At 43.2% G+C, this 19,055-nt stretch overlaps 3 protein-coding genes across 4 annotated transcripts; all 3 read left to right on the top strand.

Moving 5' to 3' along the window:
- The first annotated feature begins 2,354 nt into the window (after positions 1-2,354).
- LOC119210982 (NLR family CARD domain-containing protein 3-like) lies at positions 2,355-10,719 on the top strand. Its single transcript, XM_037461533.2, has 10 exons — positions 2,355-2,444; positions 4,241-4,355; positions 4,443-4,550; positions 4,952-4,983; positions 5,083-6,874; positions 6,955-7,128; positions 7,545-7,718; positions 7,851-8,024; positions 9,319-9,365; positions 9,506-10,719. The coding sequence occupies exons 3-10, from the start codon at positions 4,483-4,485 to the stop codon at positions 10,048-10,050; spliced, it is 3,006 nt and encodes a 1,001-aa protein (XP_037317430.2). The 5' UTR covers positions 2,355-2,444; positions 4,241-4,355; positions 4,443-4,482; the 3' UTR covers positions 10,051-10,719.
- Positions 10,720-11,022: 303 nt separating this feature from the next.
- On the top strand, positions 11,023-16,058 carry asb5a (ankyrin repeat and SOCS box containing 5a). 2 transcript variants are annotated; one of them, XM_062560471.1, is made up of 7 exons: positions 11,023-11,474; positions 12,877-12,956; positions 13,700-13,807; positions 14,016-14,166; positions 14,483-14,617; positions 15,028-15,171; positions 15,293-16,058. In XM_062560471.1, exons 1-7 carry the CDS (start codon positions 11,270-11,272, stop codon positions 15,418-15,420), a joined length of 951 nt encoding a protein of 316 aa, XP_062416455.1. In that variant the 5' UTR covers positions 11,023-11,269; the 3' UTR covers positions 15,421-16,058. The 2 variants fall into 2 exon arrangements, with proteins under 2 accessions (XP_062416455.1, XP_037317432.2); XM_037461535.2 differs by having other exon boundaries at positions 11,037-11,474; positions 14,980-15,171; positions 15,293-16,057.
- A 129-nt stretch (positions 16,059-16,187) lies between these two features.
- spata4 (spermatogenesis associated 4) lies at positions 16,188-18,457 on the top strand. The gene is made up of 5 exons (XM_037461467.2): positions 16,188-16,473; positions 16,790-16,919; positions 17,100-17,218; positions 17,417-17,563; positions 17,825-18,457. Exons 1-5 carry the CDS (start codon positions 16,373-16,375, stop codon positions 17,895-17,897), a joined length of 570 nt encoding a protein of 189 aa, XP_037317364.2. The 5' UTR covers positions 16,188-16,372; the 3' UTR covers positions 17,898-18,457.
- Positions 18,458-19,055: the final 598 nt, after the last annotated feature.

The raw sequence follows: 19,055 nt of genomic DNA, 5'->3' as shown, positions 1-19,055 counted from the left end.
TTAAATCAGTCAAATCTTCTTAGAAACGCAAAAAAAGTAAAAATCTAATAATTAAACCACAGCGCAGCTCAAACCAGTGGAACCGGTTGTACCAGCAGCAGAGTGGAAGGGGCCAGTCCTGTGTGTCAGAGCGAACAATGCGTCACACATCACAACACGAGCGGGGGGTTCATGTTTGTGGCACTTTTTAAAAGTCAGTCAGGAGGACAAACAAATGAGTTCATTTAAACATGAATGAGCATCATCCTGACGTCGTTGTAGGGTTTGATTCTGGACTTAAAACCGTCATTTCTTTGAAGTATAAGATGGAAGCGATATGACTTCCTGGGGCACCAAACCGGATTGATCAGGAAGTGGCGCCTTCTCAAGGTCACGCATGAATGACATGACCTCTCTCACAAAATCATTCCACGGAATTTTAACAGCAACTCCTCAGAACAACAACACTCTCAACGTGTCACCAAATCGTACCAAACCTTCTTATTACTAAGATTCGCACACCGTTTGTTACAACGTATCTTTACAAGAAATCATTTTGAGGATCGTAGAAATAAAAACGAAGAAAAGGAACGAACTTTGTTATGATATGAGAGGGGCTCTTGCAAAGGTGAAGCCGCACATTTGATTATTTGGTGTAAATATTCATGTTATGTTTCTGTGTGAAGTTCATGTTTTGTTGGTTTTGTTCTTTGGACAGATTTAGAGTGCAACTGAATCATTTCATTGTGTGCACTAATAAAATGTATACCTATGTTTTGAAGAAAATCTTTTATTTTCTCAATAATGAAGGTTCAGTGAACGCCCTGATGAAGCTTGCAGGGTTGCTCCGTTAAGGTCAAGAAGCACTGAGCCAACGGCATCAAGCGGCTATGGGATGAGGAAGTAGAATACTGCATGAAACAACATGTCCTGTTGGCAGGACATGTTGGCAGGAGTTGGCACGCAGCCTATCACTGATACGTGGTAAGTTGTCACGTCCCAACAGGTTCAACCAGATCATCAGATTCACATCTCACATTTCATCTTCACATTTCAGAGTGGAGTGAAGAGAAGAAACTCACTCTCAGGTCACACTCTGTTGTCTTAGTGAATGTTTTTATTCAATATAAACCTTTCACAGCATTTGTTACAAAGGTTTCTGCTTCATCGTGTGTTCCCTACTACACGCAGAAAAGAAAGCTGATCTAAAGTTTCTTCTCTTGTCGGCTGCCTCACCAGACTACGTAGTACTTTCAGGTGTGCACCCCTCCGTATACAAAGCGCGAGCACGTTATTTTCAGCGTTTCATGTGGCATGTCAAACAACACCTTTTGTTCCCGCCCAGCTTAATTTGGACACCTGTGATCCTCTGTCGCGCCGCACAGCTGCCGCGTGCATGACGTTGCCGCGCGGATTCAACGTTAAATCGTCACCACTCTCCTTTCGGTTTTCTGCCGTGCATTTTCCTCATACCCCAGCTCATCCTTGACTTGACAGTCAGGAGGAAGGACGAACAAGTGAGTTCATTTAAACATGAACGAAAAACATCCCGACGCCGTTGGAGGGTTTGATTCCTTTTTTAAAACCCACAATTTCATTGAAGTTTAAGATGCAAGTGGTCTGACTTCCTGGGGCACCAAACCAGAATAATGAAGTGGCGCATTCTCAAGGTCACGCATGAATGACCTGACCTCTCTCACGGAATCATTGAACTTCCACAGAGCTTTAACAGTAACAACAACGCTCTCAACGTGTCACCAAATCGTACCAAACAAGAGCAGCTATGGGATGAGGAAGTAGAATACTGCATGAAACAACATGTCCTTTGTGAGTTGGCACTCAGCCTATCACTGATACGTGGTAAGTTGTCACGTCCCAACAGGTTCAACCAGATCATCAGATTCACATCTCACATTTCAGAGTGGAGTGAAGAAGAAACTCACTCTCAGGTCACACTCTGTTGTCTTAGTGAATGTTTTTATTCAATACAAACTTTTCACAGCATTTGTTACAAAGGTTTCTGCTCCATCACATGTTCCCTACTAGTCTACATGTAGAAGAAGACCAGGTGACAAAGAGGGGCATGCAGGGGTCCTCTAAACCAGTGATTCTCAACTGGTGGGTCGCGGACTCGTTTTTAGTGGGTAGCTGGGCGTTGCATGTGAAAATAAAATTTTTTGTTGTCATAGCAAAACATTTTCTGTTGTCATAGCAACACTATGGGTCAACACGCTGTTGACCCTGTTTACACATTTCAGACTGAGACTCAGTCGACCAATCAGAATACATACTTTGATGATGACGTGAGGACACTCCCTCTCTGATGAACGACAATAAGCTCTAACAAGCTGCGTCACGTCACTGTCTGATGGAAGCTGAAGTGAAGCAAGGAGCTCCTTTTCTACAGGGACCTGCTGAGGACAGAAGAGAGCTGCTCAGTAAGGATGTTCATGTCTACAAGATCAGTAAGTGGAGCTGTGCTTGATTGAGTGAAATCATTGATAATTGTGAACGTGTGATGAAAGTTTGTTTGTTTCAAGTTGGGAAACAAGATGGTGTGTGAGCAGGCAAAGAGAAGCTGCTGTTAGTTTGAGACACTGTGATGAAGAAGAAGATAATCTCATCTGATCTGGGACCTGTGAGGACTGTTACGGATGAGGAGGGAAAGGTAGCAGACAGAGGGGAATTAGGACCCAGCAGGGACAAGAATGCTCAGGCCATGGTTGACGACATGGCCCACCAAAGTTGCTCTTATATCATCAAAAATAGGGGTCCGTGCATGGCCTCCTTGACATTGACGTTGTCGTCGTCATTCTTCTTCTTCATCTTCTTCTTCTTCTTCTTCTCCTCCTTCTCCTCCTCCTCCTCTTGCTCTATCTCCTCTGCCTCTGCCTCTTTTTCTCCCTCCACCCATGCTTGCAAATTAAACAACATGTCCTCTGTGAGTTGGATCGCAGCCTATCGCTGATACGTGGGTAAGTTGTCCCGCCCAACAGGTTCATCCACATTATTGAAGTAGAGTGAAGGTCAAACTCTTTTGACCTAAGTGGGTTTTTTTTTTTAGATTATGTCTCTCACAGTGGACATGCACCTACGATGACAATTTCAGACCCCTCCATAATTTCTAAGTGGGAGAACTTGCAAAATAGCAGGGTGTTCAAATACTTATTTTCCTCACTGTATTCTACATGTGTTGTTTGAAAATACATTGTTGTAATGGTAATTTGTCTTTGTGAAAACATTTATTTACTATTTAATTCATTTTTCCATTACTTTTGGGAAGACGAAACGTAAGTTAACTAATTTTAAGCACCAAAACAGTGCTTATACCACCAGATAACAGTATACATTTATTTAAAAACATTAGTTGTTATCTGTACCCCTAATACAAGAAATATAAATCTAATGAGGGCTTGACAGCTATAGGACTCTAAGTGTAGCTCGTTGTGTGACCACAGCAGTGCATCAATCAGAACCAAGCAAATGTTATTTCAATCTTATTGTGTGAATGTACAGTAATTATGAGTTTGTGTGGTTCCACATTTAAGCAGTCACAAAGAAATATACCCAACAGCAGAAATGAGCAGTAACTATATACAGCTAACTATGGATAGCCGCAGCTCTTCCAGCCTCTTGAGTGGATGCTCAACATTCTAAGCAAACCGAAGAAATTTAAGATGATTATTTGAAAAACCCCACTCAGGTCAATTAAAAACGGATCGAGTGGCATTCTAGGGACGCCTAACAGGTTGCCACAGAGTTGCCACAGAGTTGCCACAAAGGCCACAGAGTTGCCACTGAGGCCAGAGCCTCCCCCGCCCCCACATGAACATGCAGCCCCCCCCCGGGGCACACAGAACACGCCAAACCCCCCCTCCCTAGAACCTCGCGGAACCTCCACTCGGACCCCGCCCGCCCCCACAGGGAACCCGCAGACATGAGATCGAAGTTCATATCAGCTACATGTCATCTTACTGGTCTGTGTTTTACTGACTGTCTGAAGGAGATCAAGAGGGAAAACAGCGCAGCTCCATCTGCTGGAAGATGAGTGATAATGTTCATCTTGTAAAACACTATTTATTGGATGAGCATTTAAAATTACGTCTCTTGACACCTTTTTATAGGGAAAAAGGAAGTTTGTCTTCTCCAGAAGTCTAAACTTTAACAGATAGATGACGACAACACAAAGTGTCCCATGAGAGTTTTAGTATTGAGGTGAATGAGCTGTTAATGAAGATAAATAATGTGTGAGCTCTCCCAGCAGGTTGTTGTGAAGGTGTGGACTTTCACAACAGGGGTGAGGACCCAGAGAACAGAGTCCCTCCCTCTGAAGCCCCTCTGTGTGGGGAACATGACAACCAGACCAAAGCTCAGAGGTGAGAGGACCATCTCAAACTGTCTCCACTCTTCTCCATGTCCCAACGTCTTTGACTCACTGACTCTAGTTCTACATGCGTGACCAGGATCCATCAGAGATCTGGAGCTGGATCCATCTGCGAGTCAATGAACAGTAACCAGTCTGCAGGGCGTCTTGTGGACTTTAAAGACGACTGCCCCTCTGGTGATGCAAGGTGAGAATGCAGGCTGATGATGAGGTGTTTCTATCAGACTCTCTGGTGGTTCTGGGTGATTTGCTCCAGGGCCCTTCAGCAGTGTCCAGTGAGGGAGGGAGAGCTCCATGGAGGGCTTGGTGAGACCTGTTGGGACTAAACCAAACTGACTGGTGAAGAAAACAGTGAGCTGAAAGACTGAGCTGTTGATTCTCAGTGGGTGTTCACTAAACCACATGACTTCCTGTAGCGGTCTAGGTCCTAGATATCTACAGGAAGTTGTGTGGTCCATATCCAGATACATATCATGGACCTTTACCTTGTTTTGGTCTCTGTGTGGACGGACACTATGTGATGTATTGTTGTATTGGTGTTGATGGTACAAACACCATGTCAGCTGATGGTTCATGATTCCTCCACAGAGAGAACCAGGAGAGCTCAGATGTTCACACAGGTCAGTCTGCCCAGCAGCATCAAACACTGGAGTCCATATTTATGGTGTTTACATGAACAACTACTTTTACATCTCATTTACTATCTCATCTCCATTCAGGAAGTACAGCTCCAGTTTGTCAGCGTGATCTCAAATCCAACCTGAAGAAGAAGTTCAAGTGTGTGTTCGAGGGGATCGCTAAGTCAGGAAACCCGACCCTTCTTAATGAGACCTACACAGAGCTTTACATCACAGAGGAAGGGACTGCAGAGGTCAATAAAGAACATGAGGTCAGTCAGATTGAAACCACATCCAGGAAACCAGTCAGACCAGAAATAACCATCAGACTAGAAGACCTCTTCAAAGCCTCAACTGGAGGAGAGGAACCAATAAGAACAGTGATGACTAAGGGAGTGGCTGGCATTGGAAAAACAGTCTTAACACAGAAGTTCACTCTGGACTGGGCTGAAGACAATAACCACCAGGACATACAGTTCACATTTCCATTTACCTTCAGAGAGCTGAATGTGCTGAGAGAGAAGAAGTACAGTTTGGTGGGACTTGTTCATCACTTCTTCAGTGAAACCAGAGCAGCAGGAGTCTGCATGTTTGAAGAGTTCCAGATTCTGTTCATCTTTGACGGTCTGGATGAGTGTCGACTTCCTCTGGACTTCCACAACAATGAGATCCTGACTGATGTCACAGAGTCGGCCTCACTCGATGTGCTCCTCACCAACCTCATCAGGGGGAAGCTGCTTCCTTCTGCTCAACTCTGGATCACCACACGACCTGCAGCAGCCAATCAGATCCCTCCTGAGTGTGTTGGCATGGTGACAGAGGTCAGAGGGTTCATTGACCCCCAGAAGGAGGAGTACTTCCAGAAAAGGTTCAGCGATAAGAAGCAGGCCAAGAGGATCATCTCTCATATTAAGACGTCACAAAGCCTCCACATCATGTGTCACATCCCAGTCTTCTGCTGGATCACTGCTACAGTTCTGGAGGAGGTGTTGAAGACCAGAGACGGAGAAGAGCTGCCCAAGACCCTGACTGAGATGTACATCCACTTCCTGGTGGTTCAGTCCAAAGTAAAGAAGGTCAAGTACGATGGAGGAGCTAAGACGGATCCACACTGGATTCCAGAGAACAGGAAGTTGATTGAGTCTCTGGGAAAACTGGCCTTTGATCAGCTGCAGAAAGGTATCCTGATCTTCTATGAATCCGACCTGACAGAGTGTGGCATCGATATCAGAGCAGCCTCAGTGTACTCAGGAGTGTTTACTCAGATCTTTAGAGAGGAGAGTGGACTGTACCAGGAGAAGGTGTTCTGCTTCGTCCATCTGAGTGTTCAGGAGTTTATGGCTGCTCTTCATGTCCATCTGACCTTCTACAGCTCTGGTGTCAATCTGCTATTAAAAAAACAAACAACCTCCTGGTTGTCTAAAGGCAAAGCTGAACCAATGCATTTCTACCAGAGTGCTGTGGACAAGGCCTTACAGAGTCCTAATGGACACCTGGACTTGTTCCTCCGCTTCCTCCTGGGTCTTTCACTGAAGACTAATCAGACTCTCCTACGAGGTCTGCTGACACAGGCAGGAAGTAGCTCACAGACCAATCACAGAACAGTCCAATACATCAAGGAGAAGATCAGTGAGGAAGTGTCTCCAGAGAAAAGCATCAATATGTTCCACTGTCTGAATGAACTGAATGATGGGTCTCTAGTGAAGGAGATCCAACAGTCCCTTAGTTCAGGACGTCTTTCCACAGATAAACTATCTCCTGCTCAGTGGTCAGCTCTGGTCTTCATCTTACTGTCATCAGAATATCTCGAGGTGTTTAACTTGAGGAAATACTCTGCTTCAGAGAGGGCTCTTCTGAGGCTGCTTCCAGTGGTCAAAGCCTCCAACAAAGCTCTGTAAGTAGATAGAGTTTGATTTATACATCAGAGCTATATCTTTTATTTTTACTGCTTTTTCTTCATTCTCATCTCTTCAGACTGGACGGCTGTAACCTCTCACAGATGAGCTGCGAAGCTCTGTCCTCAATGCTCAGCTCCCAGTCCTCTAGTCTGAGAGAGCTGGATCTAAGTAATAATGGCATTGAGGATTCAGGAGTGAAGCTGCTGTCGGCTGGACTGGAGGTTCCACACTGTCCTTTGAAGACACTCAGGTCATATTAAGTTTGTTTGTCTGAAAATATATAAATGTCTTAAACTTTCTACTCCACAGGATGAACGGCATATTTCTTTCACAAACAAACATGACAGGGCCATATTAGTAATCTTCTTATTAATTTTATGTGATTTGATTACCGTTAATTGAGGAAAATGTGAAATGCAGAGCTGTAAAAGAGACTAAAAAACTTACATTTTTGGCCACAGTTTGCTTGGAGTTTGATGGTTGCTTATGTAAGGGGTGGCTGATAACTGACATTAAATTAGCAATTAAATGCACTATTTAAGCACTTTCTTTTTTTTAGTTTTTGTATAAACACTTATAAACACATTGATTACATTGTACTTCATTCCAGACTAAATATGAAATATTTATATAAAATGTTCTTCCTGTTGATTGTTGTTAATTCAGACTGAATGGCTGTAACCTCTCGGGGAGAAGCTGTAAAGCTCTGTCCTCAGTTCTCAGCTCCCAGTCCTCTAGTCTGAGAGAACTGGACCTGAGTAACAACGACCTGCAGGATTCAGGAGTGAAGCTGCTGGCCGCTGGACTGGAGAGTCCACACTGTGACCTGGAGACTCTCAGGTCAGGATTCAATTGTGTCAATCATGTCCACTTGTTGTCTTTTATTGTGTGAAGTGCTGACAGTATCTCAGTCCTGAAGTGACCATCCAGCCCTCACAGCTTCCTCAGATCATGTGACATTTGTGTTTGCAGGCTGTCAGGCTGTCTGATCACAAAGGACGGCTGTGCTTCTCTGGGCTCAGCTCTTTGCTCCAACCCCACCCATCTTAGAGAGCTGGACCTGAGCTACAATCATCCAGAAGACTTAAGAGTGAAGCCACTGTCAGTTGGACTGAAGGATCCACAGTGGAGACTGGAAACTCTCAGGTACAAAACAGGCCTGCTGCAGCCACAGACAGTCAGGTTGAAGAGGTCAAGCTGGGAACCTTTTCTCTGCCGCACGGTCAGTCTGGTTAATATGACCCTGACACAACAAGCTGACCTCAAACTTCCAGAGACTCATCAAACTGTTTTGTGCCCCACATCAGACGATCAATACTGTAGTGGCTAAAGTTCCCTTCTTACGTTCGGCAGTTGCTTCTTTTCTTTTAACCACTCCAAAACGGAAAGAACGAGTCTACACGTGTTTAATGAGTTGAACAACGGTAGAAAACAGTGTGTTTTGTTATACTGAGTCTGCTCAGTATAACATTACACAGGGTTTCTTTCTTCGTCAAAACACGGGTTCCTTACGTCATAAGTAGGTGAGCTCACTCACGTAGCTCCTATGTATCAAGCATGAATCAAATTTAAACCTAAAATACAACATGGAAAATGGCACTAACAAATACAGATATAATTAGTGAGGTAAGAGTAGCCAGGATGAGCATAAACAGGGAGGAAAATTATGAAAGGCTTGTTTCTCAGAAGCCTTTTCTTTCCACGTTTTGAGAGAGGACAGTGGTGTATCCACTTATAAAATAATCTGTTCAAACTGGATTATTACAATAGGATTGTTTGGTGTTTTAAAGGAGTTCAGCTTTTCCTGGTTTTGGTGCATTAGAGATACAATTCCCTGGATGATAAGAGCGGACTTGTTGAAACTACAGGTGACAGTCGGCCACAGACACTCAGTGAAGAACGAGCAGCTGATTGTGGACTTAATGTATCAGAGCCCAAAGAGGTTTGTTTAGGACTGGACCAAAGTTACAGGGGGACTCAGGCAGTGCTCCGTGGCTGCAGACCCACCTGAGCTGTCTGTGGAAGAGTCCGACCGGGATAAATTGGGCTTTATTGCTGTCCATACTCGTACTCATGAGGCCAAACTACCAAAGTAGTAGGAAAAAGGGAATTTCAGAAAATGTTCATGTGTTTTACGTCAAACAATAAACTAAAGTGCTTACAGTGCTTCTTTGCTTAACAAACTGAAAGCAAGTATATTTGACTCCTCCCATTTTATTTTTTATATTTTTATATTTCAGAAAATAATCTGAACTGTGTAATGATATGTAAATAGAAAATTAATTAGTGAGCATAATGAGCTGTGGTCATCGGCCAATCAGAAGAAGCTCCACTGTAGTAGAAGAGGTGGTTCACGTGAACATCTACAACAAACCTGTGTGTATGAGAGTGATGTCATGTCCATGTCTCCATGCTGCTCTGACCCACCTTCTCCTTTCAGGGTGGAGCCTGCTGGAGTTCAATGGTTGAGACCAGGTCTGAGGAAGTGTAAGTGTGCTTTAATGATGATTCAACCATCTTCACACTGAGACATCACTTATTCACCTCTATGATGTCATCATCAAAGAGTCGCTAGATGAACACATGATTAATAGCTGCAGCTGTATTGTTTCTTGTTCTCTCATCAGATTCCTGTGAACTCACAATCGACACAAACACAGTACACAGAGAACTCAAACTATCTGACAACAATAGGAAGGTGACATATGTGGAGGAGAAGGAGGTTCAGTCATATCCTGATCATCCAGAGAGATTTGATTCCTGGCCTCAGCTGCTGTGTAGAACTAGTCTGACTGGTCGCTGTTACTGGGAGGTTGAGTGGAGAGGAGTCGTTTATGTATCAGTGAGTTACAGAGGAATCAGGAGGAAAGGAGACAGTGAATGTGAGTTCGGAGCAAATGATCAGTCTTGGAGTCTGATATGCTTCAATGAAGGGTACTATGTCAATCATAATAAGAAAGAAACGCTCATCACCTCCTCCTCCTCCTCCTCTGGTAGAGTAGCAGTGTATGTGGACTGTCCTGCTGGCTCTTTGTCCTTCTACAGAGTCTCCACCAACACACTGATCCACCTCCACACCTTCAGCACCACATTCACTGAACCTCTTTATCCTGGGTTTGGGTTTGGGTCCTTGTCCAGTTCTGTTTCCTCAGTGTCTCTGTGTTCTCTGTAGGAGGGAGAGTCTCCTCCTGGTGGAGAACCTTCCTCTCTGCTCAACACATAGTTCAGTCTGTACAGGATGTCACACAGCTGATGTTGGTTCATGTCGATGTAGATGCAGGTAAAGGGTCCCTGAGCTGGTCAGGACTCTAACTCTGGACTATAATAATATATTATAAGCAAGTTTTTTTCAAGGAAAGTTTGTATCAATGAAAATATGAAGGTGTAGTTTACTTTTTGAGCCAATTTTAATTATTTTTTTTCCAGTGGCTTCAAATATAACTTCACATAATCGCGGTTATTCTGAACAATAACCTTTTGAAAGCTTCAGCTAACCTCTGAAGAAAAAATTGAATGACAGATATTAGGTGCCTGTGTTTTTATTAACGTTAATATAAAAGTACGTTCAGTACCTCCATGTATTACTTTGCGTTAACAGGAATATGATTGTATCAGTCAAATATTAATAAATTACTTTTTTTGGAAACAACTGACAGCCAATCATTAATTCCAGGCCGTTTTTGGCCATGCACATTTAGACACACTTAGACACATTTAGACACACACAAACAAAGGAGTTTCCATTTCATACCATTTCCTGAACTCTGCAGGAGAAACAAGTGCTTTCACACGACTCTCCCGTTTTGATCCTCTAACACGGGTCTCTCACTTTAATGACCCCCTACTATGCAGACCAAAATCTCTCTTCTCTCCAGTCATAATATATGCATAAAATATAATGCTCTTTATGACAGTTATATGATATAGAATTAATGTGGAAATCTAAAGTTTCAATCACAAATATTTCTGTCTGGTTGATTAAGGTCTATCCATCCCCTAACATCTGAATTTGGTTAGTTTCTATCTAGAATTACATTTTCTCGGTAAAATATTATCAAAATTATCTGGAATGAAATACAAACTGTGTTTCAAAATGAATGCAAACCTTCATAAAGTTATGATTCATCCATAAAAATCATCATGTTGAAATTAATGCAATCTATGTCATTTGCATTTGATTTGCAACCAAAACTGGTACCACTCACACACACACACGGTACATTAACATTGGAGTGTTAGCTCTCGGCCACAGTAGCAGCTGCAGGGCATTTTAATCTTCCAGCCTTCACCAGCCAACCAGTCGCTCCACTGGGAAAAAAGGCAGACTCCTCTGGTGCTTCTCGGAGGGGTATCGGATCAGAACTAAAGCGCCCTGTGACGTGTCGGAGGAAATGTCAGAGCCAACAGGGGAGCTCTCCAGTAAGGCCTTCATGGCCCGCTTGTCTAATGTTTACCTCAGCATCGTGGCCCTGTTCTGCTTTAAACTCTTTGTTAAGATCTCGCTCAACTTGCTGACGTACTTCTACATCGTCCGTGGGAACCGCAAAGAGGCTGCCAGGATATCAGCAGAGTTCTATGACTATGGCCAGAAACACGGTGAGTGCATTAAAAACCTTCAAGGCTGAAGACGCAATTGGTGTCAAATGTAGACATGATGCTTCACTCCAAGCAACGTGTTTGATCCGAGGGGTAAAAGGTCAAAGGCAGAAGGTGATAATACTGTATGTTTCTTTAAAATCATGTCTTAGTAAACTTAACATGTCTGTGTTTACAAATGAGCCGTGAACTCATTACTAATCCAAATAGAGTAAGAGCCGTTCATTAAACTCACATTAATTCAAACTGTGGATATGAATGACTTTCTCTCATCACCTTAATGACAATGATTATGAATCCTGAACCGTGCATTCAACATTAAACCAAGACACTGTAGGCTGGCAGCTCTGTTTCTCAAATGTATTAATAGAACACAGTCATGATACCCCGCACCCCCCCCCCCACCCATCCTGTCCTAGTTTCCATTCCCAGCTATGCAGTGCACCCTTTCACACTCACACAGAGACCAAAACAAATCTCCACATTCTCAGCGACACGCAGTTTGGAGGCAAATTCAAATCCATATCCATTGTTTAAGAGAATATTTCATTTGAAGCTTAGTTACTCAATAGAATATACACAAATATTACACAGCTTGGTGTATTAGTCACAGTGCTGAAGATTTGCTCTTCCTTGTTCTAAGAAATTGGTTGGATGTCCAAAGCTTAGTCTTTTCTACCCGTATATCAAATTAATGTCGGTCAAGAAATATAGGTTGCAAGAATAAAAATGCTTGGAATGTATATACAAATGATTAGATCAATTATTGTCAAAATGATCATTGAAATGGGCAGAAATTAAAATTATGATGACAGTATGGTGTGTGACTGGCCTGCCATTATCAGTTTTTTGAGCCAAAGTCAAATGTCCAGAGTAAATTTCTTCAGTTTACATGAGATTTAATGTGAGTAGAGTGTTATTAAGCTGAGTCACATAACAATAAACCTGATTTTGGAACATGATCATGGAGGAAAAAAGATGAGTATGAATACATAAATACAGGAATAAATAAATGTATAAATGCTGAAAGAAATACTGAAATATTTAAATGTTAAATATAAAGACTTGCTGGAATAAATCAATAAAATAATAAATTCTGAAATAAATATGGAAATAAATATGAATAAAAGATTAAATAAATAAGGGATAGGGTTGTCCTCATACATGATGTATAAAACATGACAGAAACAAACATGATGATGGATACATTTCAATTTGTGTTTGGGATTCCATCAAATGGCCAAGATTGGCTAAACAATAAAGGAATAACGAAAAAGTTAAATAGTTTCATAAAGATATTAAACCTCTTATTTATTAATTATTTTCCCAGGTACAAACGTTATGCCTAGTTTTATTCATACAACATCAAAAGAGTCATTTACTTGACTTTCACCCCCTGCAGGACCCTGGTCGTACCGCTCCCCCCTCCATGATGCGGCGAGTCAGGGCCGCCTCCTGACTCTGAAGACCCTCGTTTCACAGGTGAAGATAGAACATACACGAAGTCTTCCTTTAGGTCTTTCTCATCTTCACGAAAAACCAAAAACATTTTTGGTCGGTTTGTTGCTTAAACCTGAGGAGATTTCTGGCAGAAGGCAAATTGCTGCAGTAGATGTTGAAGCAAACGGTTTGAATGGAAATACGAGATGTGGTTTTCTGGGGAGCATGTTGTTATCTTATTGCTTTCTTCTGTCTCCACCTCCATCACCTCAGGACACAAGATGTTGTCATACTTGTGTGAGTTTACAACACTAAAAATTCCCATCGTAAAAAATTAATGTTTTGGGGGTAAATACACAGCACAGATACATAAGCAGTGTATCCAGTATCCGAGGGCATCAACGAAGCTGCTGATCACTGCCAAATACTGATAAATAAGAGACTCTGAGAATTTCCAGCAGCTCACAGATTAAGCAGAGCACCACGAGGGCGTCAGACATCTCAGCCACAAAGCCACTGATGCCTTGTTCTACAGACGAGCTCATGACAAAGCTGCGATCGGGTCACAGTGTTATTCATGGTGATTAATTAGCTCTTAACCAGACTTCCATTTGGCTTTGACTTGCAAGCTCATTAATCCCTGTTCAGATGTCCAGGGCAGTTTGTACTACTGACAACCATCACTGAGGAAAGAAGATACTCTATTGTTACCGCTGTGTCAAAGGTCATGTGTTAATGCACCATTTAACAACTTTATATCTGTGGCTGTCTGATTGGGTTTCCAGGGTCACAGCGTGAATGCTCTGACTGTAGACCATGTGACACCCCTCCACGAGGCCTGTGTGGGAGACCATGTGGCTTGTGCCAGAGCTCTCGTTGATGCCGGAGCAAATGTAAGTCGCGCACTGTCCTTTAATGTGGCCACGCCGCGCAGGTCAAATGATCTGGGCAGAAGTAACGGAGGAACAACGCTGCTCTTCTTGCACAGTCGCTGCAGAGCTGTGAAGTTCTCGTCCTCCAGCTCCTCAGGCTGCTGCTATTAGTCAACTCGCTCGGTTGGACGAGGTCTAAAAATAACAACCTAAGAAAATGCTTTTGCAGGTCAATGCTTTGACAATTGATGGAGTCACCCCTCTGTTCAACGCCTGTGCAGCGGGCAGCGTGGCGTGCACCGAGATTCTCTTGGAAAATGGAGCGAAACCCCAGAGCTTTGACTGCCATCCATCACCAATCCATGAAGCCACCAGCAAAGGTACAACGGGATCATGACGGAATGCATCAACTAATATATCAGATTTTTATTTTATATATTCAGTTTTTATTGATTCTTGAATCTGTGTAATCTAAAATGTTTAAGATGTCCCAAGTTAAGGATCAAGGCAATTTATCACTAGATATCTTCACATTAGCACTAAATGTCTGTTATTAACATGGCACCAATATATAATTCCTACTCAACTATTTACTGCTTCTCACGTCTCTCCACCTGTATTTGTGTCCTTTAGCTTTAGAAGCGTCATCTCGACGCGTCTCTAACTGGTTCTGTCTTCATGCTGCGTGGCTTCCAGGTCATTACAGCTGTGTGGAGGCTCTCATCACTTGGGGTGCAGATGTGGACGTGGACATTCCTCACCTGGGCACGGCGCTCTACACGGCCTGCGTCTGCCAGGAGCTGGAGTGTGCCAGGAGGCTCCTGAGGGAAGGTCAGCGCAGGGCGGATCATCCCCGTAACACGACCTGCATGAACACATACGGTGCACAACAATAGAAACACATGCACAGTAGATCTGAAAAGCTTTTACAGCACGTAAAAGCACGTAATCATTTGAGGTGAGCAATTCTTTAAAAAATGTGTTTGTCCTGGTGTTGTTTTACTTGAATTATTCATAATGAAGCGCCTGATTGCAGCTGACAGTCACTCGTAGCAACAAAACCGCTTTGTTATCTCTAAACTCTGAACATTTCATTCTGGAGATCATTTCAGGACATTCCAATCAGCACCAGACACGGAAGCTTTTCATCCCAACGTTGTCTAAAATGGATAATCAAGTTGTCCTCCATGCAGGTGCAAGTGTACAGAAAGGCAAATCTCTGGACTCACCCTTACATGCAGCTGCAGAGAAAGACTTCACAGCCGTAGTGAAGCTGCTGCTGGACTTTGGTGCCGACATCAACGGCAGGAACGCACAGTTTCAGAGGCCAGTGGACGTGGCTCCGCCCAGCAGTCTAACCGAGGGGTTCCTCCTGGCATACGAAGGTACCAGAGCACCTGTCACTCATGCTGTAACCACTAGGTTAGCTTGTGTTTAGTCTACATTGTTGTATTTATTCATGTGTTTGAACAACTTCATCATCAGATTTCAATCTCACTTTTGTAGTTACACCAAGACGCCTGAAGCAGCTGTGTCGTCAGGGCATCAGGGGCTGCGTGGGCCGGGACAGACTCCGCCTTCTTTCCCACCTGCCGCTGCCCGACAGGCTGAGGAACTACCTGCAGTACCAATGACAACTAACCCGCCTGAAAGAGACCTGAAGAAGTCAGCCTTCGTCTCAAAGAGCTTATCAAGTATTTAATGTCCTTCGATTGAGGCGCCCAATGAAGTGGCCCAGCAGCCAGTTACTAAGCGGCCTGCGTGTACCTTTACTACCGACGACCCGGATGGACGTAAAGCAGAAGGATTGTAAAACCAGTTCAGGACTTTGCTTTTGCTGGAGAAACTGTTGCATAAATAAAACATAAATAAAATATTTCATGCAATTCAGTTTGCCGTGTTTAGAAGAAACCTTGCAAACTTTCTGATAATGTCACATAAATGCAGTACACTATACAGCATGTGAATGCTTAGTTTTGCATTTGATATCGTGCACAAATATTTTAGTTAAGTTTTGAAACCTGGTATATTGTGAAATATGTTGTAATGCAGAATGTATTGCTTATTTTGAGTTTAGGTGGGTGGATTATTAATAGAATCTTTTTTAAAACAAAATGATATGTTTAAACTTGGATCACAGGGGTGGAGGCAGCTGAAGTTATTTGTCCCAAATATTAGGAAGCATCACAGCATGAGAGAGTGGAGAAGGAGGCGTTGTTTCTAGCTGATACAATAAAATAAATCACATCTCATAATATTGATTATATTCTGTGTTGCATCATTTCATAACGGCGTGCGGTTTTTACCCTGTTTTATTTTGTATTTCATGTCTAAACACTTTATTACGTTCATAATGATTCATCGGAGTGTCTGCTGCTGATCACCCGGGGGGCAGCTAACCGTCGTCCCCCGCTGTCCGCGCACCGTCACAGGTCAGGGGGGCGGCCCGTTGCCACGGTGACGTAAACAAAGAGAGACCTCCGCGCGTCACGGGCTGCAGCGGCACCGCGCAGCGGGATCAGGTGAAGCGCTCTCTGTACGGTTACCACGGCAACAGTGTAAACACCGCGTGCGGCTCGGAGCGGCATGTCCTCTGCAGGATGTCCCCGGAGGACAGGACTGCCGAGGGAGGTCGTGAAGTGGCTCCAGAGCCTCGAGCTCTCCCTCCATCCGAAGAACGTGCGCAGGTGAAGTTATGGAACTCATCGAACCTCATCTGGCACCGTGACGTAAAGCCATGCAATGACACGTGACCAATTATGTAACAAAAAACTATTTGCGGGTCAAAATTATCTCCTGAATCAGTTTGAACAGTTCGTATTTAATGAATTGAGCAAGCTAACGTTAGAGATTAACCAACGAGCCAGAAACTGACCAATTAGCTAAGAACAGACTGTAAACAGTAACACCTGATTAGTGTTGTCCTTACTATTAGTGCCAAGTCAAGGGTTTCTCTTCCAGAGTAAATGTGCTCACTTTGCCTCCCCTGCTTTGTGTTTCCAGAGATCTTTCCAACGGTTACCTTGTGGCAGAGATATTGTCTCGTTATTATTCCCGTGACTTTGTGGTGCATTCGTACGACAGAGGATCATCCCTCGCTGCCAAACAGGGGAACTGGAGCCAAATAGAGAAGGTTACAAGAGCACAAAATGTGTTTCATTTCCCATCGTACTGACTTTGTCATTCATAGTTGTTTAACTGTTTGTGAGGTGTGGGTCAAGCTAAACATGAGGTTTGTACTTGAAGGATCAGAAGCAGAAAGTTCTTGTTTTGAGTCGGATGATCGTGCTGATTTTGTTTTTCATCGCTCCAGTCTTTACGGAAGCTCAGTCTGACCTTGACGAAAGAGACAGTGGACGGAATCATTCACTGCAAACCGGGAGCAGCCGAGCTGCTGGTGCAGGAGTTTTACTCCATTTTAACTCACCGGAGGTGAGTGTCGATTAACTGCACATAAAACTATAGAATATGATGTGTTATTGTCAGGTGACACTGATATTACTACATGTACATTTAAAGTTGCAGGCAATTAAAAAAAAAAGTACTCCAAAAACTGCTTTTAGTGCACCAGAGTCCAACTGGAGAGGATGAACATGATAACTATCATGAACTGTCTGAACTCCTTCTCAGCATCGGACACGTCGAGGCCCCGCAGCAGCTCCACAGCCTCCGAGGCCTCCATGAACAACCTGAAGGTAACGGAGGTCCTGGAGCAGCCCGACGTCACCTCCAAGGAGAGGAAGGCTTGAGTCGTCCTGCAGGCACCTGGAGCACCAGGTCGCAGGCCTTCATTCATCCTTTTTAATCTTTTGGGGGTACATTGTGACTGTTGTTTTGAGACACACTAAAGTCCTGTTTTTTCAGTTTGTGCTGTTTTAGACTCGTGTGTGTTTGTGTGTCACCTAATATAGTGATGCATTTTTCACAGTAATTCAAATAATAGCCCATTTAACTGGTTTGCATTACTTGTTTTGGGATGACATCACTGTTTGTTATGTCTTATGTAACGTTTAGTAATTCAGCTGTCACGTTGTGCAGCGTCTTTTTGTACCAGCAGGTGGCAGCATTGAGTCACCAGCCCAGCTCAGTGGTTCGGACAGAAATCCATTGATAAAAAGAGAACATGAAGCGGTGTGTCCTGCAGCAGTGGACTGGACTTACTGTTCATCCATTTGCACATTAATGCTATTTCTGATTTCCTTCAGTTACTTATTAAAACATTTTTCCAGATTTTCTTGCCCATTTAATCATTGTGAGTCAGAAACAGGAGACTTATTCTACCCACGATTGATGATTTTTTTCTGCATGCTTGTTCAAATTTAAATTAGTAATAGTATTGTTTTATGCTTTTTCTTTTTAGATTTAAAAGGCAAAGCAATCTACAAATTGAAGTAAACCAACACAAATCAACTGCATCAAATTCACTGTATAACAACAGGAGATTATTTATTCCTGGTACTGGTCAAGCAGCATTAACAGTCAGTGACATATTCGTGACTCTGTCATTAATTTGCTTCATTGTTACTGCTGTTAATGCATTAAACACAACAAGCACATCAGAAACAAATTATGTAGAAACCAGCAATGTGCAATGTCATTACCTGAAATGCAAGTAAAGCAAAGGACATAACAGAACTTTCATTCTAATTTAAACCACAATAAATCTTTGAAACAGAACCAAAATGATATTCTCATGTCCATTGAAGGCTTTATTTAGTGAAAAAACATTCCATGTTTTTGGCGCCAGAAACACTCATATTCACTTTGAGATGGAGATCACTCGGTTGGATGGATGCTCCGTGTGCAGCACAATGGAGTTCTGAAGCCAGTGAAAACGGGGATGACAGGATGATAAGTGTTTCTGGCTGACTGCCCGGCTCCTCATGTGGTCCAAGAGCTCGGGCTTTCAATAGCGAGATGGAGCGATGCTCTACTGACATGATCCACGCAGATCCCACTGACTATCAGCTAGAGATGACCATTAACCGTTTTTTTGCACCACCATCTTCAGGTTCATCGCGAAGCCAAAAGAATCAGAACAGCTAACGCTAATCCGCAAAGAAAATGTGGTGACATGACACTTGTCCAAAGGTCCATTCATCAACCAATTAAGGAGAGCAGGAGTGTTAATCTGACATTTGAATGGATGCATTTTCATACATCCCTCCGTGCCTTTGGAAGCAGCCCATCCCTTTATGCTCCACGCTAGTCGATGGCTGTAAAAGCCTCTTTTTCCCCGCCTCCCTCGGTGGAGCCGCAAAGCCTGACC

This window comes from Pungitius pungitius, chromosome 2, assembly GCF_949316345.1.
Source record: "Pungitius pungitius chromosome 2, fPunPun2.1, whole genome shotgun sequence".
Lineage (NCBI taxonomy): Eukaryota > Metazoa > Chordata > Actinopteri > Perciformes > Gasterosteidae > Pungitius > Pungitius pungitius.
This window is presented reverse-complemented; position numbering and strand designations above follow the sequence as displayed.